Source organism: Rhamphochromis longiceps, linkage group LG8 (genome assembly GCF_057381845.1).
Source record: "Rhamphochromis longiceps isolate RC_006_pf linkage group LG8, R_longiceps_female_GT1.1, whole genome shotgun sequence".
Lineage (NCBI taxonomy): Eukaryota > Metazoa > Chordata > Actinopteri > Cichliformes > Cichlidae > Rhamphochromis > Rhamphochromis longiceps.
In genome coordinates, this window is record NC_140564.1 from 14,216,698 (window position 1) to 14,244,533 (window position 27,836).

Below are 27,836 nucleotides of genomic sequence, written 5' to 3' on the forward strand. Positions count from 1 at the left end.
CAGCTTTCAAGTCCACTTTAAACTGTAACAAAGGCCAGAAAATGCTTAAAAATGATCCCAGAAAATACTGTTGATGGTGATAAATTACAGATTACGGTTGTTAGTTAACTGACCACATCGACTGTTAATCTGATTACAAGGGATGCATCTCTAAAAGTAATATGTAATTATCATTAAGTCCATTAATTTTACTGCAGTTCATTAAAGTTCATTAATTATATTTGTTATTATCTACTTTGTGTATGCTCATCTTCAAGCCTGTTCAAGCAGAGTCTCAATTACAGAAATAGCAGTTACATAAACCTTGTTTAACTTGCTTCTCTCAAAGACTTTAATGTATATAAACTATATAAATCAGCGCATCTGTGAATCTTTGATACGTCCTTGAAACTCTTTCAGATGTGTGCACAGCTGCCTTCAATGGACTGCTATCCCCCAGAGACATGCAAACTGGGAACTGTGTTAACACCTTTAATTTCTGTGTTATCCACTGGATATAGCTAGGAAGACTCATGGCTACTGAGCCGGCATGCCCTACATCCAGACCTGCTCCACGTGAGCAGCTCTGATTAGCCGGAGGCTTAATCTGCATTGCTGGACTGCTTTCCCTGTGCAGATGAGATAGTACATCCATATGTATTAAATGTGATCTTTGAGCATGTGCAGATAGCTGTGCATGTTTGTTGGTGTTGCATTTAAAGACACATGAATATCGCTGATCATGAGCTTGCAGGATTTTTTTGTGTGTGTGTATTGTCACACACACACACGTATTGGACTCTGTATGGATGTGCACGTGAGTGATTATGGTTATGATAATGGCTGGTTGGTGAAAGAGCGAGATAACGGTTATGTTGATGATGGTAATGATGAATGTTTTACAAAGATGATGATGATAATTACAATCGTTGTCTTCGTCTTACATCCATCAGTCATAGATTAAACACCCTCGGGAAGACGCAGAGGCTGCTTTTGCTGCTGTACACTGCAGCACAGGCACCTCATCAATTTCAGCATCAGTGTAATTTACATTACATTTCCATTTTAGGCACTTAAGTTAGTGCTCTTATCCAGAGCATTTCACAGTGGGGAGGTTGAGCTTCAGTGTCTCATTCAATAGTACTTAAATAAAATGCATTTCTGTGGAAGGACACGGGCATTGGCAGGAGTAGGGATGAGGCTGTGACCTTCTGACTTGAGGGGGAGAACAGAAAATGCAACACCTGCATAATGCATAGGAAAAGAGTAAAACTGGAATTACCAGTTCGCCTCAACTAGAGCCTGTACAAATATCTTTAGATGGGAAAGGCAAAAGGTTTCTGGTGTAACGAATTAGGATGATTAATTTTCTCAACTTGCAGTTTTATTCGATTCAGTTTTATCTGCACTAAACGTTATTTATCATAACTGCAAGCCCCCATGAAGGAGATTTACCTCTAGCTGTGCCTGTGGGTAGCGTCATTTGCAGGAGAAACTATAGGATGGAGTTTCCTCCTTGCTAAAACTGTCCAAACAAAAGATATTGTATCTCACAAAGATATTGTTGCACTTTTATTTGCAAAGATCAATCCACACACTGCTTTATGAAGGCAGTTCAGAATAGGCTGAATTTTTATTTTATTTTATTTTATCTTATCATACACCTCTTACTGTTTGGCTTGCACAGCACCTGTTTCTGGATTTAACCCTTATAAACATAGCAAAGCAACACTGAGCTCTTGAAAGGCACCCAGCAGTATGGGCTAAGCCCTGCTGCGGCACTTGATCAGTGACCTACCCGCCAATAAACACTTCAAAGTGTGTCTTTGCAGGTGGAAATGGGATGTGGGGGGCTGGGAACTTTCTCCCTGAGGGTGATGGGGAGGTTGGACTGATGGAAGGATTTGGATGGTGACGTCGTTTGGTGGAAGGAGTCAGAAGGGAATGTGGTAATCTCTGCTTTAGCCTCCAGATATCTGATTAGATCTCTGAGCTGGAACATAATTTGTCAGACTGCCTCATCTCCCTGCTTTCTTCTCCCCTGATAACCTCAATTTATATTTACACATTTATTTGTGTCTCCAGTTGTCTGCCGCTTCCTCTTGGCTCCATTTTCCTGATACTCCTCTTTCCCCTCCCCTCTTTTTTTGTCTCATTCAGCTCTAATTTGCACTGCATCATCCACTGCGTGGCCTATCCTTCAATCACTTGATCTCTGACTTCCTTACTATGCTGAAAACCCTTTCTCACAAACTGTCAGTGACTCATTTGTTCATGCGAGTGTATGTGTATGTGTGTGAGTGAGGAGTGGTGGTGGTGGTGTGGGACACACAAATACGAAGAGTGGGAGGGAGAGCGCTGACAGGTGAAGGAAGTGGGAGATGAAGAGAACAGCGTAAGGGAAGCAATTGTGATAAAAAGATGGCGATAATAGCTGCGGCATGTCCCATTTTCCTCCTGCTGTGGCGTCACTCAGTTTCTCCTGGGTAGTTTCCAACAGTTTTTTCCAACAACTGTTGAGTGCTCATATCTGGTTACCACCTGCCGGTTTTCGAGAAAGAACTTTAGCTGATTGCTCTGGTGATTAAAAAGCTCCATGTCTGACGTGTCGATGGCTGTTCTGTGTTAGGAATAGATCAATTCGGACTGGAAAACACGGTGGAATAATTCCTATAGGCCTTACGAGTCTTAGGTTACGTTTATGATGATAGCAAGAGTTTTACCACCTTATTACAGACCACACTGAGGCATTGTCATGTGTTATTACTTGCTTTTCGTGTCATCCGTTTTGATTTCATTTTGAATGTTTTGTTTCAGTTTTGTTTGTGCAGTTTTAGCTTGGCTAGCAAGGCGCATCCATAAGTACAGGACATGTCAGACTGTATAGATTAAGAAGAAGAATACAGAGTATACATACAAATGAAAGATGAGATGATTCGACTCTGTCTTGCATATGTTACTAGGCAAAAGTTTGTGCTATGATGCAATTTACTGTTGAAGTCAATTAATGTAGCTGTCCACCCACTGTAACACAAAACCAGGAGGTTTATTTTCCACTTCCAGGATGAAAGGTAATACCAGCGAGAGCACAGAATTAGACCTTGCTCATATTCAGCGATGGATTTAATCTGCTCTAATTAGTGGACTGATATCATCTCAACATGTAAAAACTGTATTCATATAAGTCCTGCTTATGTTGTCTTTGTATATGTTACACTTATGCTTTTTTCTCTGCTAGTTTTTGGTCGCAGCTTTTGTCCTGATAATCCTGAGTTATTAACTCATTCACTGCCATTGACGTCTATAGACGTCAATTACGTTTTTCAATGGGAGGGGCCAGAATACAACCTCGGGCAGCTTGTCAGTGAATTTTATTTTTTCATATATTTGTAAATAAATAGTTTTGATAAAACATAACCTTTCTCAGTGTTATTTCTGTTTTATAGAAGTGAAAAACTATTTTATATGTTAGAGGTGTCACAAAGCAAGAAATATTAGTGTCAAAGGCACTTTTCTGCTTGAAATGTATTTTTCACAAAAAGCTCGTTTTCTCCCTTTTTTTGGTCAAAACAGGCATTTTTGGTGGAACCCACCTCTCTTCTACAGCTGATTACTAAAGAATGGAAAATGGTAGAAACAAGCTTTTTTTTTTTTTTTGGATGAAAGAAGAGAGTCTGTTCTTCATTTTGGTAGGTTCAGCGTTTATATGATCATAACACACAGTTTTCTGTGGCTCTTCAAAAATGAGTAAAAATGCTCAAAAACCCTGGCAGTGGGGAGTTACCTGATTTGAAAATGGCTGGCAGTGAATGAGTTAATAAAACTCAATACTACATGTGGTCTCCAGGTGGAAACCAGAATGGAAGCAAAGCTCCATTAGCACCTAATTACACATTATAGCATATTTACTGTTTGTTTTTTAACCCAGATCAGAAGAAAGTACCAAAGAACACAGACTGTGTGCCCTTCCTCATGCAGATATCCGTTTGAAGAGTTTAATCAGGGTTGACTTTTTTTGGATACTGGAAACTGCAGTTTTTGGTTCTTGTGTTGTGCCTTTATTTTTCAGCTCTGAGGTTACTGCTTTTGTCACAGATGATTAGGCCTCCTTAAATCTTGGCTCATGCTGTTTTCAAGCTGCTACGATCCAATTTTCTATATGAATAATAGATCACAGGACCACTTGTGAAAGGGGTTGTTCCTGATGATAAATAGAGAGAATGGTCGCCGGTCATTGCCCTTGTCAGCTCTGTGCTTTATGAAGGCTTTATAAACCTTTGAACTCGTTCTCTTTGTTTTAGGACCCACAGCTTTACCTCGTTTGATTCACTCTCCCTGCTTTCATGTGTTGCTTGAGATGGCTATTCTGAGTTAAAAGTCTACAACTTTTTAAGCTGCTTTGTGCCATCAGTGTAAGTTTCGTCATACTTTTTGTCAACAACCTTTGTTTCCTGACAGAAACACGACGATAACTAAATAAAAACGAATGTACGAGCACAAAAACTGATGTAATGTACGGCGACTTTGGTCAGCGAATATAAACGAGACTCGTGGCAGGATGAGTTGGAAGTGATTCAATCCCAACTAATCTGCTTGTGCAGTAAGGTTAAATGCAAACATTTGATCAGGGAACTGTACAACTAGCTTCTGTGCTCCCTGTTTCTCATGAAAATGCAACAGAAATTTTGCATTTGATGTTAAGGAAACTAAGATGCTTTGTAAAGTGTTTGGAGCAACTGTCAGTAGAAAAAAAGACGGCAACTTTTATATTTTAGTCATCAAAAGCACTGTGGAATAGTGGTTGGCACTCTTGCCTCACTACAAGAAAGTCCTGAGTTCAACTCCACCATCTGACTAGTTCTGTATGGACTTTGTATGTTCTCCTCGTGTTTGCGTGGGCTCCACATGCAGTTTGATTAGGTTGCAGATGCTGCAATCCAACAAGTTTTAGCTTAGGTAATTTAGTTTTCCTAAAGCATCAATATGCTCTGTAGCAGATGGAAATGTGTTTGTGTCTTTGATTTGTCGAGTGATGTGACAGATAAATAGAAAACAGAACTGTTTAATATAAACCCCCTTTTTCCTTTTCCAGAGTTGCTTCAAACAGAGATGCAAGAGAAGCTCAGGTACTTGGTAAAATCGGTGGAAAAGCCTTCCCTGTGCAGGCGCCTTTAGTTTCAGTTATTATATTTTAATGAGAAGAATCCTACATGAAACACTGGCTTTGTCACATATTACCAGCTAATGGGAGCAACACAATAGTGGCTTATTGATGTGTGCACCGCAAATAAGAATTCTAGGAATATTTTCAATATTGTATGAAAACTTGTTTCCCCTCAATCTTTATGTCAGTTGCAAATATATACGAGCTCCTTCCAGTTTTTCAAGTTATCTCCTGTTGACTTTTCTCACTGAGGCAGCAAAGGTGCTTTGCTTCATCAGTTAATCCATGCAAATGAATATAAAGTGTACACAGCAGGCTGTTGGTCTTTGAGATAGCAGCTTTCTACACTGTAGCATCCTCTGCAGTGTTTCCTGACTCACGTTAAGCATTCTGGATTGATTTGCACCCAGAACAACTGGGTGCTAAAGGTGAGGAGAGCGTTGGCTTGTTTGGCAGTAATTCATGCATTTTTTCCATCAATGAAATGGCCATGTTTAAATGAAACCCAAATCAACAAAACTAGTTTTAAAAAACCAGGTAAATAAAATCTCTTATTAATTTTCTCACCACCCATTGCTTTCCGGGTCATTCATCAATCATTCAGTCAAACCTTAATTTCCCCATTTGATTGTGTGATCGGATCGTTTAATACAAACATGTCACATCTGGTCTAAACAGGTTAAAAGCAAACACACTCATCAAAGAGATGCATAGTTTATTTTCCATCCACACACCTCCGTCCTCTCTTAATCGTCACCATTTTTTTCCCTGGTCCTGCGTCTGTTTCCTTGTTTCTTGATTTTTGTTTTCGTAGTTGTCTAAATGTAGTTGCCCCTTGTCCTGAACATCTTTAGTTCCTCCTCCTCCTCCTCCTCTCTAATCTTTCACCAACATTCATCTACCTCCCCTTCACCTCCTCCTTATCTCTTCCTCATCTGATTTGTTATTTCAGCGTCTAATTCTGCAGGATGCCAGCGCTCCAAAACAAACGCCTTTGCTGCATTCAAAGACAATAATCAGCCATTCACTACCTTCTGTTTGTTTTTGCTTCTTCTTTGATCCTTTTTTAGATAAACAAGTAACACAGATTCATAAATGGTTCTGTCTTATTATATGATCTCTTTGTTTTTTGAATTATGGCTGTTTAAATTGTCATTACTTATGAGTTTTCATTTCCGATTAACCTGTTTTCAAATTTTAACTGAATTAAAACTGGCTCAAGAACAGTTAGTTGTGCTTACTTTATAATTACGTGTCTTTTAAAAAATTGAAAGAAACTAATCACAGTGACCAACCGTCCTGGAAAAGGATGTGGCAAACATAATAGAAATATGAACTTTCTGCAAGTTTATGCGTTCATATAGTGGAGAGACCCGTCTCCATTCGTAGAAACTTTCATTGGCCTCTGTTGATAGACCAAATTTTACCAGCTACCTTTGGGAGGTGGTGCTTTGAGTTCATCTTGTCATTTTAACTTATGAAGGTGATACAAACATCCTTTTGTTTAGTAGTCAATAGAGTACATTATTGAGATATTTTGCACAAAACCAAAGATGTGCGAACCTCATAATTATTTCAGCTGGAAAGATTAGGGCAGGATGTCAAAATCATTTTACATCGTGGGCCAGATACAGCCTGCTTTGACCTTATGTTGGAAAACATGAAGAAGAGCAGTGTGGACGGGGTTGGAGTCTTTGTCTGGCTGAGTATGACCCCCGAGGCTTATCTTTGATACCTCTGGGTTAAGGAATCAAGAAAAACATTACAAGCCATCCTCTGGGGACCATGAATGCCAGTCCACCCAATAGTCTGGACTTTCAGTCTGGGCCGAAGAGACCAGATTATATTGCTAACCTAGATGGGGGAAGGGCACATTACTCCTCTTTTCTCCATGGTCCTTCGCTGCTCTTCTCCCTTCTAAAGCCTCCAAATGGATTCTATTTTCTGCCTAATTGGGCAGCTGGTTAGGCCTGCAAGAGACTGGTGATAATATGAAACTCTGCTGCTTTTCCTTTGGTTTGAGCAAACCTCTTATTCTCCCCTTCTCAACAAACATACATCCACAAATATTTCATGACAGTCAGGTGTCTGTTGTGTCTTTCTGAGGCTTCAAAAGATTTGTTTCCTCTTTAGTTGTTTATTTTGTAAATTTATCATTAATTCATACAGTAACCGTGTAGCTTGCAGGTACTTGTTTTTTAATTAAAGCACTTTTGTTTGTTTGTTTTTTTCAACGTCTTTGTTACATCTGTTTTTGCTCAAAGCTATTGTAAATTGTATGTTTGCAGAGGCCACGTTATTACAGATCGATGGAGGTTCTGGGTCTGAAATGTGAAAAGGATGCAGAAATGCCTTAAACCTCTTTTTAAAGTGTTTTATTGGAAAAACAGACTTTAAAAGTTTGGCACCTTTGATGTACGACCTTAGCAAACGCTGTCTTAGTTGGGTGTATGACCTCAAGTACTAGTGTTGAGTTAATGAGTAAGTAATGATAGCATGTTCATTTTGTACATGTCACCTCTACTGTCAGATCCACCTGTCCTTAGCCCATCACATCTGGTCTTAGTACACCAAGATGACCACAACCACCAGCTCAAGGCTTCACTTTGAGACTTATCCTACGAGTGATGTCAGGGTGGCTATGTCCATCTTTCAGAGCTTAAGTGTGAGCCGCTTAAGCTGCCTCCAAAAAACAGTGATATTCATGATGTCAGACATTGAATGAAAGCCATAATTAGCCATCTTGTCTCTGTGCCCTGTAGTTGCATATTGTTAAAACTGGAAATTGAGCAACAGGGCTTTCTCTGTGGGTCTCCTGTGGTGCTGGAAGATATAAGATGGAGAAATACATCAATTATCATCCGCACTTTCTGCATTTCTTAGCTGTGCTCACAGTTACTCCCATTTCAACCTGCTTGTTGGAATACCCTCAGGCTAAAGATCCAGTTAAATGTCAAGGAAAGAAATAGCTGCAATTATCTGTTCACAGACTTTGTTTCAGATCTTTGTTTCCGAAGGGTTTTCATAGTATACAAGGGCTCGTTTTCACAGGAAGATGTTCGGCTGTCAGCTACTCTGGATAAACTGCGGAAATGGTTCTGTCACTGTGTGCTGTTTGGATGTTCTAGATAATTTACGTTGTAAGAAACTTTGAATACGTTTTTGTGGATATGTGGACTTATGGGGACCTCAGACCAGCTTTCAGTCACTGAGGTGTCTGTTAAAGGGGATGCTAATGAATAAATGGAAGCACATGGCAGCCTTTTGACATACAAATGTTCTGGAAAAATACAGTGCACAGCGAGATTCACTATATAAGCATAGTGAAAGTTGTTTAGCAGTGACCACGCTTGTGGTGAATGTTAAAAAGAGTCTAAACAGCTGTGAGAACACCGTTAACCATCAGCAGTGTTCACACTTTCTGTAGACGAACTGCTCTTGATTTGAAAATTAGATAAATAAGTAACACAAGTTATTTATGTGAATTAAACACAACCTTAAAGTACACAGGATAATGGCAGCAAACTTGAAAAAAAAATGCTAATATATTTGTGTACGAATAATAATTTCTAAAAAATTAGCATCTGTCCAGAGAAAAATGTGTTTCAAGTGCATATAGTTCCCAAAAAGTGGGAATTCCAGGCATAAACAGGGAACTTTCTCTACCTGCACCAGTGAGAGTACGCAAAGATGTGAAGTTATGGTTGTGTTAAGAATTATGAATAATGCTCGCACTTTTTAGCCTGTTTCTCAAGGCAGAAGCTCAAAGCTGGGAGTTTAATACTGAGGTAACTGAGTTAATTTTGTTGGTATATTCAGCACACCGAATGGATTTTAGTACTAACAAAAAAGTCTTTCTTATGCTTTTGCAGCCAAATGCTTTTTCTTTCCTTTTTGTGTTGACCCGCTGAGGGCGTATTTTTATTAAGCGTATTATTAAGTTTTCTCAGATATTCTTTTAAGCCATTCAAATACTGACAATAGGACTGCGTCCATCACAGTTAAGCTTTCAGGAACAGCGCAAACCCATCAACTCTCTTCCACAAGGTCTATCTGAATCATCATTAAAGGCCACGTCACTGTTTGAAAACTGGTTTTATTGGAGATATCAAACCACCAGTGCTCAAACATTAGGGATACAATTTAGATGGTGCCAAGATCTTTGTTGGAGATAATGAGAGAGATTTGTGACCTGTCAAGGGAAAGGAGCTGGTAGCTGTGTGCAAAGGCTAATGCGTTGCCATAAATAAGTATGCCAATGAGACGCTGTAAAGTGGATTAAGCTTCACACAGCCATATGTAAGGAGCCATGTGATGGCTGAGAAACTGCACAGATTCTGTCGTCTTATTGTTGCTAATGCAGCTGTTGTGGTTCAGACGTGACAATACAGTTGGTGAAAAAGTTTGAGAATGTCTCTATTTCTGCAAAAATATGACCTAAAACCTCATTAGACTTTCACACCAGTTCTAGGAGGAGAAAACTGCAAGCCAATTAAGCATGTGAAACTAAAATATTGCATGTGGCTAGAAGATTCTCTTATATTTCACAGTTTGAAAGTGGACAGGAAAAGTGGGAGAGAAAGTAGGGCCTGCAATCATCTCGCATGATATGGGTTACATGCTCAGCCCTGTTAGTTGTATTAGTTCCCCACCTCTAATATTTATGAGGTTATTGTGTAAGGAAAGCGGTCATGCTGAGAAAGCTGGGCTAGGACACCCGATATGTTGGGTGTGCTCAAAGCACAGTTTAAGTCGTTTGTATTCTTCACTCATTTTCCAACATGTATGTGTTAGAATCAATGCGTACTTGAACTTCTATACTTGAACACATTATGTCAGCAAAAGTAGTGACAGTGAGCAGGTACTAGAAACTAGCTCATCTAATGCAGAGTAGCTGTTGTTGTTGATGTGCGATTAATTACACCTGTGTTTTTCCCATCAGCTGTCAGAATATCTACCGTAAACAAAAAGAAGACCTGTACAACGTCAAAGCAGCTTTAACGTGTCTTGAATAAGGACGTCATCATGCCCCAGTTTTGTCAGCTGAGTCTCCATCATCCACTTTGATCAACGCACACACACAATTAGACCGTACTGTATCGGGGCAGTGCTTCTCTGAACTTGCAAAAGTGAAGTTGGTGGAAACTTAAATGTGCTTCTGTAGGTCAGATGTGAAGTGCTGAGATGACAGGTCTTCGGTCCATTAGTGGCCTTGTCTTCTTCCATCTTGTCATGAACCACTGTCACTTACCAGATTTAGGTCGTTGCTTGTGCACGGCTGCTCTCCACACAACAAGCTGCTTAAACAGAACCTTGACCAACTAGTTTTTATTGGGGATACAATGTATTAAATTCATATTTTTTGTAAGCATATTATCACACTAGTCAGTGATTGTGCTGTAGATGAAATCAATTAACAAAGTGAAGGAGATGGAGTCATAGTGTGATATTTATCATTTATATCTTTTGTAATGAATTAAATGCTATTTTTAAACAATCATGCGGTTTTAGTTAAAGTTTACCTTTATAACTTTAACCCTGTCTAGACCTGCCTATTACTGTTGCTGAGATATTCACCATGAAACATTCTGGAGAGCTTCAGCTGCTGGTTTGCTCTTAATGGCTGTCAAAAGTGCCACATTTTCTTATGTTTGTTATGTAGTCTAGACTGCACGGTAGCATCCATGCTGACAAAAGTTCAGTGGTGTAAAGCAAATGTTGCCTCAAAGTAAAAAAATTCTGTCATTATCTGCTCCCTCCTTTGTCTGTCAAACCACCTTTGAGGCCGACATGAACAAAATGTAGAAAGATTTCCTGTAGCTGTAAATCAGTCTGCTAATCACAGACCTAGAGTTAGTAAGCTGAGTTATGTAAATACAAAGTTTACATTAAAGATAACCATCAATGTATAGTACTCTGTAAAATGTTTTCGTTTCTTTATATCTGCTCTGAAGGAGTCTGTGGTGGTCATGAACAGTAGTTCTCCAGATTTTCTGAAGGTCTTTCAGAGTTAAGCCACTTAACACTGACCTATAAATCATTTAAGCATAAAAATAGCACCTAACTCAAAGGATAATTCAGTGTTGTCTAGACGTGACAGACAAACAGTTTTAAATGATATCTTTAGTCTTTTGTTACTAGCAGCATCTTGCAACGATACAATTTGTTTCCATTTCTACAGTCATCGCAACAGAACAGAACACAAGGCAGCCAACATCCAAAGTAGCTTTGAATGTCCTCCAAGAAGTCTGGAGAACTCTTCCTGAAGACTAGTTAAAGAAATAAATGTGTTCAAATTATTCAAACTCTGTTTTTGCATGATAAGCTGTTACTTCTGTGTATGTTTTTCCACGTTTCAATGACAAACTGAACCCATTTCCAGTTTTCCTAGGAAAATATGAAGAATACTTGAAAATGTGAGGTGGCTCAAGACTTTTGCACAGCATTGCAGCGTGGATGTTTCTACTCGGGGTTTCTCCATTTTTAAGGTTGCCTCAGTGTTCATTATCATTTTAACGTACTCTATCACAGCTTTTATACATAAAAGCGTGATTTCCATTATGGACACATTCAGTATTATGTGGGTTTGAAGGGACGCGGTTCATTATTGAACCACAGTTTGGGCGTTTGTTGATTTGCTTGGCAGTGGGGGGGCTATGCTGAAGTTCATTTGGTGGATTTTTAAATCAGTTTCTGTTTTCATATACTTGAATCAAAGCTGTATTTTTTGTGGTAGGCCACTTTAAAATTGAATTTTCAAAAGCTGTTCTGCTCTCTCTTTTGTCTCTGTGCAGTCGTTTTCTGCTGTGAAAATGGAAGCCGACTCCCCCTCTTTCTTGTAATAGGCTCATCTTTTCTTTTCTTTCTGCTCCCTCTATCTCTCGTGAGTCTGAATAAAGCAGCTAATGGCGCATAGAAATGGTGACTGCACAGCTACGTCTATAGACTCTTTCTGTTATGTGCTGCAATATGTAAGTGAAAATACACATTTACAAGGGTTATTGTAAAGCACCGTCAAGAGCCTGATGACCAATATGTGAACTGCAGAATGGCTGTTGCATAACAGCGGGTCGTTGGTGTGTTTGACATTTTCAAGAATATCGAAATTAGGTTACATATTATAGTGTTGTAACTGAAATTAGATTTAATTATAGATGGAGGTCCTAAACTGTATATCGAACTTTTGAAAATCAGGACATGCTAATCTAACTTATCTTTGTGTTGATACTGATGACAACCATGGTGATGTGTCTGCATGTCTTCAGGTGTATATCCGCATCCTGGACAATGAGTGGAATGTGTACAGGCGTTACACCGAATTCAGGGAGCTCCACAATCATCTGAGATCACAGTTTCCTCAGGTGGACACCTTCAACTTCCCACCCAAGAAAGCCATAGGGAACAAGGTGAGCTGATAGTAAATCTAATGTGTGTCTTTGTCTCACTGTCAGCCACCTCAACCCTCGCTCTGTCTCTCACTTACCCACTTCAGCAATGATGAATTGTGTGTCCCTGCTAAGCTGTTTGGTAGCTGAAATGTCCAGTTTCACATTGTTAATCATTGCTAAGTTGCCTCTGATAAAACTGTTGTTCACATCTGTCCATAACTTTTTCAATAATCCTGCAAACAGACACACAAATAATACCAAGCAACAACCAAAAAAATCAATTACAGCAGAGCCGCAGAAGAACCCAACACAACCTGTTACAGAAACACATCACAGCAGAATCACAGAGAAACGTGCAACAAATGAATCGCAAGCAAAAAAAACAAACCAGAAAAACTGAACTCTAAACATGTCTGTCAATATGAATCTTCAAAATTTGTGAATTGAACTGAGCTAAAGTGTAAGCATATAAAAATATCAGAAGCATGACATTTCTCCCTCCAAAATATTCTTAAACCAAAATGAAGAAGACAATAAAAACTGTACAAATAATAACAGCTGTTTATCATAAACAATTAAAGTGCATATTTACTATAAATCCAGAAAACTGTGTTTGTCTGTCATATGAAAAGGTGACAGACAAGTGTGATGTGGTCAGTGCAGTATGATACAGTATGATGTGGATCGGCTGCTGTTAAGAAATACAGGCAGTGTGTTCTTGGCCTCTTAAACAAATGTGTATTTTTTGTTTCAGAGAATCCAAATAAAATCCCAAACGAATTCATTTGATTATAGGAAGCACTCCTACTGAAATATATTTCAATATATTGTGCATTAAACCCCATAAAAGAGGTCTTTCCTTGCATAATGTTCATAAAATTTTATATCAGACTGTAAAAACTGATTGGAGCCTTTTAAGATGGTAAGCTCTGTAGAGGGGAAAAAGGCAACCTTAACAACCACATCAGTTTATCACTCCTCCTCTTTTACCGGTTTCATCTGCTTGCCTGGGTTCTCAAAGCTTGTGTCCCTTCTGTCTGGTTGGAGAGCCCCCACCTTTCTCCTCATCGCACCATTCCCTTACTCTTCTTCATCCTGTTCTCCACTGTCTGCCTACAACCTTTGGGGGATAATTTGGCTCTGACCTCAATTCTGTGGCTGGTTGGATTTAGTGCTGCCACAGCCAAAACGATGCGGTGTGACTTCCCACCTTCAAAGACGGCGCACTTTCATGGATAGAAAGCGGACCGAACGCTGTGTTTGCAGGCACTGCATATGTAAGAAGAAGCAGGAGGCCATCAGTGTGTGTGTGTCTGTCTCACATTGTGATGTGGTATCATGTGGAAGTGCACGTGTCTATCAAAGGCCTTGACAGTTGGTGTCATTGTGTTCTGGAAAGCTCTTTGAAAGCCCATTACAGTGCAGTCTGTGTGAATTATTGGTTTTTACCATCTCCTGAAAGTCGCCCATCATGACAGAAAAAGTAGTCCAGGCTTTGTTACACTCTGAGCACGTTTTAAAGCAGGGACACCACTTTCTTCTCGAAGAGAAACACATGCTTCCAAAAAAGTTCGGATGGTAGATGTCAAGAAAAACAGAATGCAATGACTTACATATTGTTTATTACCTATATTTAATTGGAAGCAGCACATGAGTAGAAATGCTTTTGTTTCTCTTTCAACAACTGTGAATCGACATAGAGACGAATTAGTGGTTCACACACTACAGAACTCCAATGCTTGGATTTTATCCCCATTTTATTATTTTGAATTTGACACCAGCAACCAAAAAGTTGTGTCAGAGCAGATCTTTCTCACTCTGTTACCGCGCTAATGTTAAAATACTTCTAGAAATTGTGAAAGCATAGTCCTTTAGGCTAAAGAGGAAATGGCTCAGTTGGTATCGGCACACAAACGCCAGGGAGGGTGTTACTGGACTCGGTGCGGTAACTCTCATATGTGTGAAGATTTTATGAACACCGAAGTTTTTGGAGCAACATATACTGCATATCTAGGCAGAGTTTTTTAGGAAATGCCAAACCTAGTTTCTAAATGTGTTCCAACAGCAGTGAAAGAGTGCAGGTGCTAAACTGGCCTGGCTGCAGTCCAGACTTCTTACCCATTAAAAGAAGTGTATTATGAAGCAAAACAACGAATGCAAGACGGCTTCATTCCCGTATTACCATGTGCCCAGCCCAGTTTTTTAAAAAAAAAAAAGTGTTTTCTGGCATTGTTGATTTAAAATGAGCCTTTATTTAGTCACAAATCCAGCATTTTCTATGTTGCCGTTGGATTATTTTGAATCAGATATGCAGTTTAAATGATTTGCATATATAATATTCTGTTTTTATTCAAAATCTGAAAGTCTTTGACCTTTTGCTTGCATTAAATGTAGTTGTTTCATATTAGTTACATTTTGTTTGACCTCTGTTATGTCTGTAAATTTCATTTGATTTGACCATTTATGCTAAAATCCGGTGTTCCAGGCACAAAGGTTGGGAGAGGAAACAGAGTTCAAAGTCTTTGGTCTTGACTAAAATCAAATGCAGCAGCAGGCGGAGGGATGAACCGCTTCAAAATATGATAAATATTAAGTGGTTGTTAGTGTTTGTGTCTCTGTGTACAAGCAAAGCAGAGAAACAACAAAATGTGTGCGTATGTGTGCGAAAGTAAGTGCATGTAGTTTGTATATGGCATTTAGTTGTGTATTTATTGTGTATTTGTTCCTGTGTACCTGGTTGTATCAGTAAGCAGCAGGCCTGCCGTGTTGAGTTTCCCTGTTATTTCAGTCCAGTGAGCGTTTGTTTCTGGCTCCCTGGGAGTACTTTGTAGTTTTTGTATCAGTGATGACCTCAGGTGAAGTACAGAGCAGGGCTGCTTTTGAAAACAGGAATGGAGTATATCAGCGCGTTTACTCAAACTCACACCCTGGATTGAATAGTTCCAAATTGAAATAAGAAAATATACTGTAAGCTGAAAAAAGATGTTTCTTCTGGATACATTTTGTTCTAGTTGAAGTTAAATATATCATAAAATGAATCATATATTGAACAGAGATTGGTGTGACTGTACAATCATGTGCTTGCTTAGCTGTAGCACAGTTTTCTACATGGAGTTGTCATAAGGCACATGACTTACTATAAAAAGTCATGTGCCTTATGTCTAACCCCCTCATAGGTACATGTGTAGCATTAATCAGCATTTAAACCGTATTTATTTATGGTTAATGAAAAAAAGAACAAATTAATAGATAAGAGCTTAATATGTGTACATATAAAATGTATCAGTATCCAGCTAGCTAGCAGAAACATTGGGCTTAATCTCCTAATATGGTGTGAGGTGAAGTAGCTGTCTGTCCTGTGGTCAGAGCATCTGGCTTAAAGGAAGCTGTAAATCTAGCTGAAATGTAAAGATTATGTAAATGTTTTGCAGTGTCATTTCTTGGGGATGACATATAATAATTTACCCCTCTGAGTCATGTGTCATTATTGGTGATTACCCTAACTCAATGCTATCAGAATATGTAGTTTTACTTTATTAAAAAACAGTTGTTTTCCCAGAACAATTGGCTATGGAGGGATTAAATGTCCTAAGCCACATGCATGGAAGAAAAAAACCTGAACTTCATTCCTACAGTGAGGAGATCCTTGGTCCTTTATGCTGATGGGGGCATTTTGGCCTTTATAGTTCACGTTTAGAACTTTAATACTCTAATGAAACATTTCTATTCTGATGGGAATGATATATTCTAGCATAACAGTGCTCCTATCCATAGGGCACTGAATAGACCACCTTGCATTTAGCAGACAGATGCTTTGCCCTCCAGACAAGCCCCAGAGGCCTGAAAAATTAATGTCAAGGTGTATTAAAGCTGTTTTGGATGCGCGTGGAGGCACCTTACTCTAAGACAGCGTATTGTAGTTTGTCCTTTAATTTGTCTCCTGTCTGTTTACAATGCCAGGACTTGATTGAAACGCGCATTCACAAACGCTGCCAGTCCATCTGTTTTTCCTATTGTCTGTTGTGCTTTTAGTCTCATTCAAGGGTTCCACCATCACAGACACACTTTGCAAATCCAAAGCGGACTTTGATACATACACACACAGAGCCTCACACCATTATATCCAGCTAATGATGGAGAAATGTTAATGTTAGGAATAGGGTACTTGGTGTGTTGCAAGGGAGAGAGAAGGAGAAAGACCTTCAAAAGCGCTTTATCTGCACCGTGAATATGCGCTCTGCTGTGGTTCGCTGTGTTAGGGATGAAACACAGCGGCTGTCAGTGAATATCAGGTAACAGAGGAACTGGGTGAATACACACCCCTTACTAACTGTATTACATGGCTCCTACTCTCTGTTTCATGCCTGTTAACAAGAGCGCACATAAATGCACACACGTGACTGACATTTCAGAGAGACACGTTTCTGAAGTTGTCAAAGAACATCAGCTACGCTATGGATTTATGTTTGCAGGGAAACTTATGGACGAGTTTTTGATACATACTTCTATCATGTAACAGCTAACCCTGCATGTGCAAGTATGTGCCTGGCTTTTTGGGCAGTTAAACTAGCACCCTGATTGGACCACTTATGTAATTTCATCTGCCTCACATAAATCATGTGGTTTTTTGTTTTTTTTTTTTGTCTCATTTAAATGTGATCACTGGCTTTTTCCTGTCCAATGTCAGGCTGCAGGTGGGTCATTACTCTCTGACATAATCACTTTAAAGATTCACTGTACAGTGAATAACAGAAGGTTACTTGATGAATGCCTCTTACTTCACTAAATTAATTACTCTAAAGCTTTTACATGTAAGTCCTACCTTTGCGTCTTTGTTCTAACAAGGTCCCAAGGAAACGCAGGATTGATGAGGCCAGGAATAAACAAAATAAAGACTGTAATTACATCCTGGAGTCTTGTTACATTTAAGTTGCATAACTCTGACTCAAAGTCTGTTAAAGTAGGCAAACCTAATGCAGTAGGTTTTTTGGTGTCTTCAAGAGATCGTTGATTATGGCAAACATTAGAGATTTTAATATTGTTCATGGTATCTTCACCTTTAGTGTCAACACCCAAAGTCAGTGCTAGTTTGGACCTGATCAGTCTTTGTTTTCATTCTGTGTCTCTTCAGTCCTGTTATTGAGCTAATGCGACACCCCCACCGCCCACTCTTGCATCTGCATATGCTTTAGGTGAGACTGTCCAGCTGTTTAACTAAGTAAAACAGAAGATGTAACACACATGCACGCTCTCTGCTTATGACAGCCTTTAAACAGCTGATTTGTCAGGGACCAGCCCACGCTTACAGCCTAAGTGTTCCCTGTTCATGTCTGTCAGCTTCCTCCTCCCTTCTGCTAATGTTGAGGCACAGAGGAGGCAGAGTGATGACATCAAAGAGACATTATTATCAGACCCCCAAATCTTTTTTTCTTTTTGGTTTGTTTTTCAGGGCTCAAACAGTCCAGGGGTGAAATAGTTTCTCTACAGCAGGGAATTCACAAATATTTTCCATAGGAAGGTTCAAAATATGTACTTTTATAGGATATAAACTGTAAACTGATTTACTTCTGAGGTTCAGCACCTTCACAGTTTTGGGAATTTTCTGAAACGAGTAAACCAACATGCTTTGCCTGTTATTTCTGGAAGCGTAAATGAGCACGAGCCCATGAATGCCTTTGAGGAAAAGTTATCCTAAAGTTTGCACCCTTTGAAGAGCTATGAAAACTTTTCCTGCAGATGAGGTCAGAAAACAGGTCTGATAATTGTCAGGGTAGCTTGTTTCAAACGTACCCTGGCATTAATAGTAGGATAGTTCCCCTGTGGTCATTGAGCATTATCAAAGTACTAAGAGAGCAGTAGAGGTGGGTAGTCACTTTTAATCCTACAGTCTGTCAAGATATGCACACAGCACTACACTGGTTATTAGAAAGGCAATTAAAAGCTTTAAGAGTATCTCTAAAGTGTAACTTAAGAGCTCCTTAAAAGCTTAATTTTTGATTATATTCACTGATTTTAATTCTTACCTTGTTGCAGTAAAAACAGGTGTACTCAAAGGTGAAGGAGTGTACTCTGAAGCCACTGTTGTGCATGATTAGAAGTGCAACAGAGCTGAAACTTTGAACCAGAGTACACAGATTTCATGTGTGCTGCTGATTAATGGCACTGAATCACCTACAGCATGGGGTAGGTGGGAGATGTGGTGTTTCTCTGGCATCAAATGGTTTAAGTGATTTTTAAGTATCCTGTGTTCCTCCTGCAACTAAAACCATGCAAGCGGTCTCTTTATATTGTCCATGACCTCTGTTGATGCCAAATGTATTCAGCTCCTTGCTTATGTATAAAAACTACATCTTTAAGATACAGCTGTGAAGTTATGGGTCACGCTGGGTTTGGTGATCATACCTCAAATCTGCAGCAGATATTAGCCAGGTCATGAGCTTTACTCATTTATAGCAGTGTGATACATTAAAATGCACAAAATGCTAAAACAGTCTGATGTGAATTCAAGGGTGTGAACAGTGATCACAATCATTCAACGTTTGTTTAGGTTTCCTGAAAGTAGCATGGCCCTTGGTGGCGGTTGGCCCATCTATGCATACGGTGACAAAAAGTGAGTAGAGTGCCGAGGCCGGCCTGATTAATTAATCAGAAACTACACAGTGAATTATTAACAAGTCTTAGTATGTTGTGCTCGCATATTATGCAATATGCATGTTATATGCTTTTAATTATGACAAAGGAGACGTTGTGAAGGTCTTGCATGGGCATTCTTGAATTACATGCGATGTTTTATTCATGATCCGGACCCGTAGTTTTGAGAGTGTTTAAACAAGGCATCAAGAGAGAAGCCTCTTCAGCCCCACTGTGGTCCAGTGTGGGCTGACTTTGTGGAACATTTTGACCTTGTTTTGTTGCCAGCATGTACCACTGCTGTCCTTTCTCTTAATTCAAGTGGACTGCAGGCTAAATCAGAGCCCAGGTTGATGTTCTTCTTTAATGTGATGACTAAGGGTAGCTCATTATGATAATTTTTTTTGTTTCACCTGAGTAGGTAGTGCTGAAAAACCTTCTTTTCCAGGAAATACCTGATAGACACCAAGTGCCAGATGCTTTCAAAGCACTGTGTTTAAATGTTGCTTCTAATAACTATGCGAATTGCTGGGAGAAAAAAACGGCATTGCCTGAGGCTTCTATCATATAAAGTCCTTAAATCTGCCCTTTCTCTCTTTAAAAGGGGGGAAAAAACCACAGCAGGAATTTATTTCATTGTAAACACAGTAATTCGAGATTCTCAAGCAGGATCGAAGTCTTGGTCAAAGGCATTGATTTTATCTCAGGGGGGTAAGAATGTTTGATACCGTAGGGTGTAGTTACTTTTCACTTCTAAATGAGTTTTTCTGTTGCCAGGCAACATTCCGTCGTTCCGACTATCTATTTAGAGTTTTTTTCCTTCCCTCCTCCAGACTTGAATACCGAAAAGCTGGCAGCAAATTTACAGAGTACTTGTGGAGACCCTGACGCATATGTGACTACTTTACACTTCTGTTCCATTGGCAGCTCCTGTCTCCTGCTTATCTGTCTCTCTGGGAGGTGACATTTAGCTGTGCTGTGTGTACATATGTGTGCTATATATTCAGCTTTTCCGTCTGTCATTACACGACCATTTCATAATCCCCGATCGGGGCAGATCGGCGTAGATGTCCAGTGAGAGGATGCAGAATGCAGAATTCCAATAACAAAAGATCCAGTAAACTGAATTGCAGGGCAACAACATCCACTTGATAAGACAGAGGGAAACAGACAGGGTAGGATTACAGATGACAAAGAAAAGCAGAGACGGACAATACACAGAAGGCTAATCAGGGGTGTATAATCCTGCAGGTGAAGTCAATGAGGCAGTAGAAGTAAATGCAAAACACAAGAGTGGAAGGCCTAGCAAAGCAAAGCAGCAGACGAATAACAACCACACTGGAACAAGGATCCATAGAACATGCATGAACGTAACAGAAGGTGGAACCACAGAAGGGACTCCACAAATGTAAAACATGAACTAGATCTACGAGTTGAGAAGAGCTAAAGGCTCAGCAATGAATGAAAATCAAAATAAACCATAAATAACACTAAGAATCAAATAAACAACAAGGATTACATCTAGGGAAAGTGACAGTTAAATGTTAGCTAGTGCTGCTATTATAATGTCATGTATCTAGATTGCACTTTAAGACCATGTTGTTGAGTCGTTATGGCTCAGTAGTGGGAATTTGCATTTGCATTGCATTTTCTGACACAACCCCAATTTCTCCTGCAACAAATGACTTTAGAGACTTATTAATGGACATTGCTTGAGTTAACTACCACAGCAGAGAAGAAACAAGGGTTTAATGTTGACCATGAAAAGGACAGAAACAGGGTCGTTACTGCACTTACACTTTAGCTAATCTAACTAAATGTTTTAAGATCGCTGATCACTCACTCTAAGTCTTTGTCAGTTCTTATATCAGCTACATCATCAGTGGCGGGAGCAGTCGGATGGGAAAAGTTTGCTTTGTAATATGTGGCTAACTACAGGAGTAAGAAGATGAGGGTTGTCCTGGTTTTGCCCTCAAAGAACCAGCTAACAGCCCAAACAGGAAATATATGGGCCAGCCGTAGTGTCACACTGACTTATACACAGTTGAAGTTTACAAGGCATCTCTGCTCTTTATCACAGAAATGATATATGAAGGTGTAGTTATTGTTTCACTTGGTTAACTTATTCATGTGAATTAGCATGGCATTAGTTTAGTGCTGTGGTGGAACGAGCCACAGATGTCGATGTGTCGGCGCTCTGCACTGAGCAGTTAATGAAGCTGTAATGTTTTGCAGTGTTTGTGTTGTAGCAGTTGTACTATAACTTGTGGGCTTTGAAGAATCTCATTTTGGGCGACATCAAAATGTAAAATCATTTTTAAAAATCAGATCTGTCTTTTGATTTCATGAATGCGAGTCCTTCGGACCATAGAAATGAAAATTGTTGCTGTCTCCCCTTTTATGTAAATAAGGAATTTAAAATGAAGGCAATGCCAAGATGCACGACTTGCTTCTAATCAGTCTTTTATTCTAGATGTACCAATCCAACGTGCTTCATAATATCTAGTGAACAGATGTTCTATAACATACAAAAATGCAAAATCTTAGTTTTGACTTTACTAAACAGTCGGTCTTGCTGCTTCTTCTTTTTTCCATCTTGATTGAACAGTCTGTGTGACACACAGTATAAAGCTTAGAACTGAGATGCTCATAAAACATCACCTTTATGTTTATATGTCCTTGTGATATCACACGAGTGTAGTAGTGTGGGGGAGCAAGTAAAGAGCAGTGTTATGATAGCAGGAGGTAAGAGGACAGATTTAAGAGGACAGCATCTGCCTTGTACCAGCATCAGTATGCCACAGTAGTTTCTGCTCTGCCCTCTTGTTCATCTCTGCAAACAAGACACAGCACCTGGCCTCTCTTTAAACTTCTGTTTTTCCACAAGAGGATGAGTCTGTCATGATGTCCATTAGTGTTATTACTGCTCTGACATCCGTGAAAGCAGGCAGGGTGTCCCTTGTTGTGTCGACATAGCATGAAACCCGTGCTGGCATGCACAGCCTAATCTGACACATCAGATTTACCCGCTCTTACCCCCGTCTGCTTTACCCAGCATGCAGCTGAGTTTAGTTATCCACTCCCACTCTGCTGAACTTACATACTTATCCTCTATTTGGGGCTACAATGAACTTTTTTTTAAAGTTCTCTCTAGCTGTTGCCCTGCATATCATCTACCTAACTTTTGTAGGTTCAGACAGGAAAAATTTGAAAATGCTGCACCGAACGCAGCTCATATCCTCCCACAGAGGATGTTTCTTGTCACCACATTTACAGTGTTTATTGCAGTGATTTATACAGTTACTAACTCAGCACAGAGAAAAGTGCTGATGATTTTCTTTAAATTGTTTTAAGCCGAGCAGTGCTAGACCTAAAGAGGTCCTTTAGTATTTGCTGCCTGTATGAAATATGCAATAATAGTGTACTATTCAAAGTTCAGCTTAGCTTGGTTATTATTACTGTTGCCATTCTGCTGTGACTCAAGGCTAAAAAGACTACTGGTAGAAATGTAGAGATTTTAGTAATGATTAATGATTGAAATAATAATAACTAGTTGTTGTTATCCAACCTTTAACATCTTCATTCTAAACATATTTTACCACAGGACTGTCAAACACGAGGCCCAAGGGCCAGAATCATCCTGGCAAACACCGTAATTTGGTCCACTTCATGGCTTTGAAGGACTTTATAGTTCCTACTGTATTTTTTAATTGTAAATTTTTTTATTGTATTGTAATTTTTTGCAACTTTTGATCCCTCATGGTCAATCATACAACACCAAGCCAACAACGAAATAGATAAACAATCAAATGACAGGAAAGTTTCTGTTCCTGTTTTTGTTTTTTGTTTTTTCTATGGGACTACAGGAAAAAAAGGACATTTTCTGTGACATAGCAAAAACGCTGCCAGAACTTTTCCTGTAATTTTACTCATTTATTATTTCTGAGAAATTAAGCCCAAGGAGCTGCTGATCAATTTCTTTCTGTGCTACAACAGGATTTCTTTGTGAGTAGAAAAATCTGAGGGATTAAATATGTAGGTGAACTTCTTTATGCTGACAGAGAGGTGAGTTTCAGTGGTCCCCATTTAAGGGCGATCGTGGCTCAAAGAGTTGGCAGTTCGTCTTGTAACCGGAAGGTTGCCGGTTCGAGCCCCGGCTCGGACAGTCTCGGTCGTTGTGTCTTTGGGCGAGACACTTCACCTAACGCCTACTGGTGATGTCCAGAGGGGCCGATGGCGCGATATGGCAGCCTCGCTTCTGTCAGTCTGCCCCAGGGCAGCTGTGGCTACAACTGTAGCTGCCTCCACCAGTGTGTGAATGTGTGTGTGAATGAATAGTAGAATTGTAAGCGCTTTGAGGGGTCCTGAAAAGCACTATATAAATGCAATCCATTATTATTATTATTATTATTATTATTATTATTATTATTATTATTATTAAAATGAGCTTTTCCGAGGTTGCACACGCAAACAAGAGATAACTGGGCTCAGCTCAGTTCATTTTTCTGTAGTTCACAATAGCAATAATTGAAAAATCCAGTCATTGCATTATTGAACAATTTCAAATAAAGTACATGAAGGATAGGATAAAAGAATAATCTAAAAATAATTAAAGTACATTTTAAAGGTTTGAGAGTGCCTCTCATGTTCAAACACAAAATCCAAACTGAGTTTGTTCAGTTTTTCAGTATTAAATCATATAATATATTCTCATATTTAATAGGAAGAATTCAAATTAATGTATGATAACATTTTGGCAAAACCGGTGAGGATTCAGTGTTTTAGCTTCCACGTCCTGTGCTACTTGATGTAATCGGAGCACTGCCGTGCGCCGCGTGTAAGATCCGACTGAAAGTGTGTATTGTGGGTTAAACTGATTTAATTTGACTTTGGGATGGGAAAATAAATGAATTCTTTTCCTTTTACTATCCATCTAAATTAATCAATTTTGAAATGTAGGACTTGCAACTCAAATGTGAGATTTTAGGCGGGTTCATTTTTAGTTGGGAACAGCACATGAATACTTACCTACGAGTCTTTCTCTCACCGTCTCCCACTTTTCTGTCTGCTCTGCGCTGTCCTATCAGCATCAGTGCCACTGTTTAACAAACTAGAAGTGATATAGTTGTCAGTGAGGTGTGGATTTGTTCCCGTGAAAGGAACAAATCTTGAGTCACAATTTGTCTGTAAGGCATCGTGTCGCAGGTATACAGACGGTTTCCTATCTTAAAAAAACTGCTGGAAGACTCCTGGTGTTTGCTTTGTCTTTATTTATAAGCATTTGCCATAGTTATTTCTTAAGCATTGATAGGAATGAAGTGTGAATGTGGCTGCTCCTTGGAAAATGAGTTTTGAGAAAACTCACCAAGCATTCCAGATGTTTTTAAAAAAGAAAGACCGTATCACTCCTGTGCTCTCACTTTAATTGTGAGTTGTTCTTTGGATGTGTTATCACATGCTGTATCTTCTTAAAATAAAGCGTTGTTTTCCCATGGTTGCATATTCAGCCTTGGTATTCATTCTTCTTGTTCAAAAGAACCACATGTGCATTTCAAGCCATAACAATTAAATCACATGCGTTTTGGGATTTGAGATCAAAAGAGAAGCAGTAGTTGGGGAAAAAAAAGGGAAATATTGGCCTCCTTCAATGGCTGTTTGTTCCAGTCCCAAACACCAGAGAGTAACACGGAGCATTGCCCAGGCTTTGTTCTGAGCCTTGCTGGATGCCGATTAGCCATGCTCACATTGGCCATGTGGCTCTGTGCCTCTGCCTTCAGAGTCGCACAGTGGAAGCGGGTCTGAATGCTCAGAACACTGCACTTTATCAACATCAGAAATGAAACGACAAAATCAACACAAATAATAAATGTGGTAATCCTAAAAAATGCTTTTTATTTTTTGGATTATGCAATATTTCTTGTCAGAGCAGATTGGAAAGGATTGGACAGCCTGGCCGCTGGCAGAGAGTCAGCAGGGTGCTTTTGGTTTGTATGGATGCTAGAAAAACTGAAAGCCATTCATCACAGAGGATACCTGCAAAGGATCTGAATCTGGCACGTCAGTTACATGTCTTTAAGTCACAATTTGCAACTCCTTACCTTTCCACGGTCCCGGTCAGCTTGTCACAACATGATCTATGTCATTTTACACATGTGCAAAAATGTACATACTTCCTGTCACCAATACAGTTAAGAAAGAAAAATGTAAATGTGTAAATGTATACAGTATTTGCAATTGTTTCTACAAAAAGGTCCTCTTTGACCTTTCCAAATGTTGACGTTGATTTCTTCTAATGGCGTACACGCGCTTTTTTTCCTTTATTTATTTTTTAAATTACTTTACGCCTCAGTTTTCACGAGCCTAAAGACCAATCACTGGCCACGAGCAACCACTGGATAGCAAGTGATTGCTGCGAGTCACTAGATGAAATTGGTCACGAAGAGGAGTTTCTGTGGTTGTTAGCAGGTTTCCACAGTCACATGTAGTTTTCATGTCAGATGCCAGCTAGTCTTCAAGCACTTGCTAACTATTAGCTGAACAGCAGTAAACCTAACATTGAAAACGTCCACCTTCATTGGCACTTGGCTAAATCCTCCAATAAAATTTGCTGTATTTGCAGTGGGATTGTGCTATACTGATAATAGCAGTTAAAGTGAACCCAAATCAGCAGGTCAGAAGTCCAAAAGAAAATGAATTCTAAGGCAGAGTCATGTGTGGTTTCGGTGCTATGAGGAAATATTATCCTGTCACACGCAGTCCATGATGTATGTATTCAGGTGCAGCTTTAACCTCAGTGTCTATTTCAGACTAACTCTTCTTCATCTGTCTCAGGATGCCAAGTTTGTGGAGGAAAGAAGGAAGCAGCTGCAGGGCTACCTTCGCACGGTGATGAACAAACTGATCCAGACGCTGCCAGAGTTCACAGCCAGCCCCACCAAAGAGACGCTGCTGTCGCTGCTGCCTTTCTGTCAGTAAGTGGTCACACATAAGCTCCTGAAAAACAGAATATTAGCTTAAATATATGACATGCAGTTGTGTGCGTAGGTGCAACAGATTCAGGTAACAGCTTCTAGCACATGTTCAGATCGTGTCTGTTAAAGGTTGGCGTCATCTTATAGAAACTTCCGAGAGAAATCTTGCCAGAAATTTCTAAGAAACTCTCAACTAATTTGAGTGGGAGTAATGTAAATCATTTTCTAGTTTCCTTTATATAACATCTATCATCAAATGCAGGTGTTAGCTTTTTGTCTACAGGAAGCTCAAATATAGTCCCCATGGTTACCTATTTAAAGGTTTTGTTTAACCACTGTTTGCATACACAACATCTAAAAAGAAAAAAATAACAGCTTCCTGGCATTTGTCTCTGTTTATTATATCATTGTAATATACAACATTTTGTAGGAAGCGTTAACTGTCACTAGTGTTGTGTGAAGAGTTTGCACAGGATACAAGCGAGCAGACAGAATCCTGGAAGTCTCTGGAAAACAAACTTTCCCTGACTTTAACACTCATATTCACACATGGAAAATACACAGTATGTTCTCCCTCTTTCTCTCTCTCTCACACACACACACACACACTCTCAGACTAGCAAGTGTGAAAATGTATGATGCCTCAGATGCCCACCTACCGCCCAGGCTACATTTCAAAATGAGATGTTCCAGTCGTTTCCTGTCAATATTCACATCAGTTTCCACTTACTGCGATCAGCCAGCATGTCTGACCTGTCGCGCCATCCGAGTGGAATGCTGTTTCTTCTCCCGAGACATCGGCGTCATCTTTCAAAATGAAACGACTACATTTTTTCCAGCGTGGATGATATTGTTTTCACCTCAGGAGTGAGTCTGTGTGTGTCTGTGTGTGTGGTATAACTCTGCAGTCTTTCTGCAGTCCTTCCTTGTCATTTGGTGTCTGATGTACATCTCAGTGTGTACCCATTTAAAGCATGTCCTTGAGATTTTATATTTTCTGTGTGTGGTTTTTAGACAACAAAGTGTTAGAGCAGAAAGGGAAAACAAACGTGCTGACAAGCTCATTTGTGCTGGTTTTCAATTAAAACTACAAGTAAAAAAACTCTGGTTTGTAGTGTAACCGTAGTGACACCATCGCACAACTAAGCTTTGTAGTCGGTGTGCAAGCAGACGTGTAGCATGTAGCAGAGAGCCTCTAAATATGTCAGTTGCTGAATAGCTGTTGTCTTCTTGTTGTAATTTGTAGTGACGCTGAAGTCTTTACACACGACTCAGTGAAATCGTAGATGACACTTCATCAACTCAGATCAGCATACTGTACCACAATAATACCGACTCCTGTGGGTTTGTAAGGGGCCGTGCATCTCAACAGCCCTTGATAATGTTGCCTTTGGTGTTTTCATGATGTCTAACCTCTGTGGTGAGGAATGAGCACCTGAATAATGTGGTCATGAACCTGTTGATGGAGGAAGAGGGAGGGGTTGGAGGTGGAGGAGGCGCAAGGTTGAGTAGCGCTCGGCCTTTAAAGAAACCATGCATCACTCTATTATCTGACCACAGTGTCAGAGAGAAACATTAACATAAACTGTGACCTTCACCTCAAAAGTAGCTCTCGATTGTTTACTTCACAGTTTCAGATACTCAGTGCATTTGTGCACATGAGTTTTTCAGCTCACTTTGTTAATAGCTGTTTCCCCGCCCCCT

The 27,836-nt window shown here is 39.6% G+C and overlaps 1 protein-coding gene across 1 annotated transcript in view; it reads left to right on the forward strand.

Annotated features, from left to right (window-relative positions):
- snx29 (sorting nexin 29) overlaps positions 1-27,836 on the forward strand; it is a 147,880-nt gene that overhangs the window by 111,340 nt on the left and 8,704 nt on the right. Inside the window, exons 19-20 of the mRNA XM_085415884.1 lie at positions 12,409-12,549; positions 25,993-26,132. Of these exons, the coding sequence (XP_085272010.1) occupies positions 12,409-12,549; positions 25,993-26,132 (281 nt within the window). The remainder of the gene's footprint in view (positions 1-12,408; positions 12,550-25,992; positions 26,133-27,836) is intronic.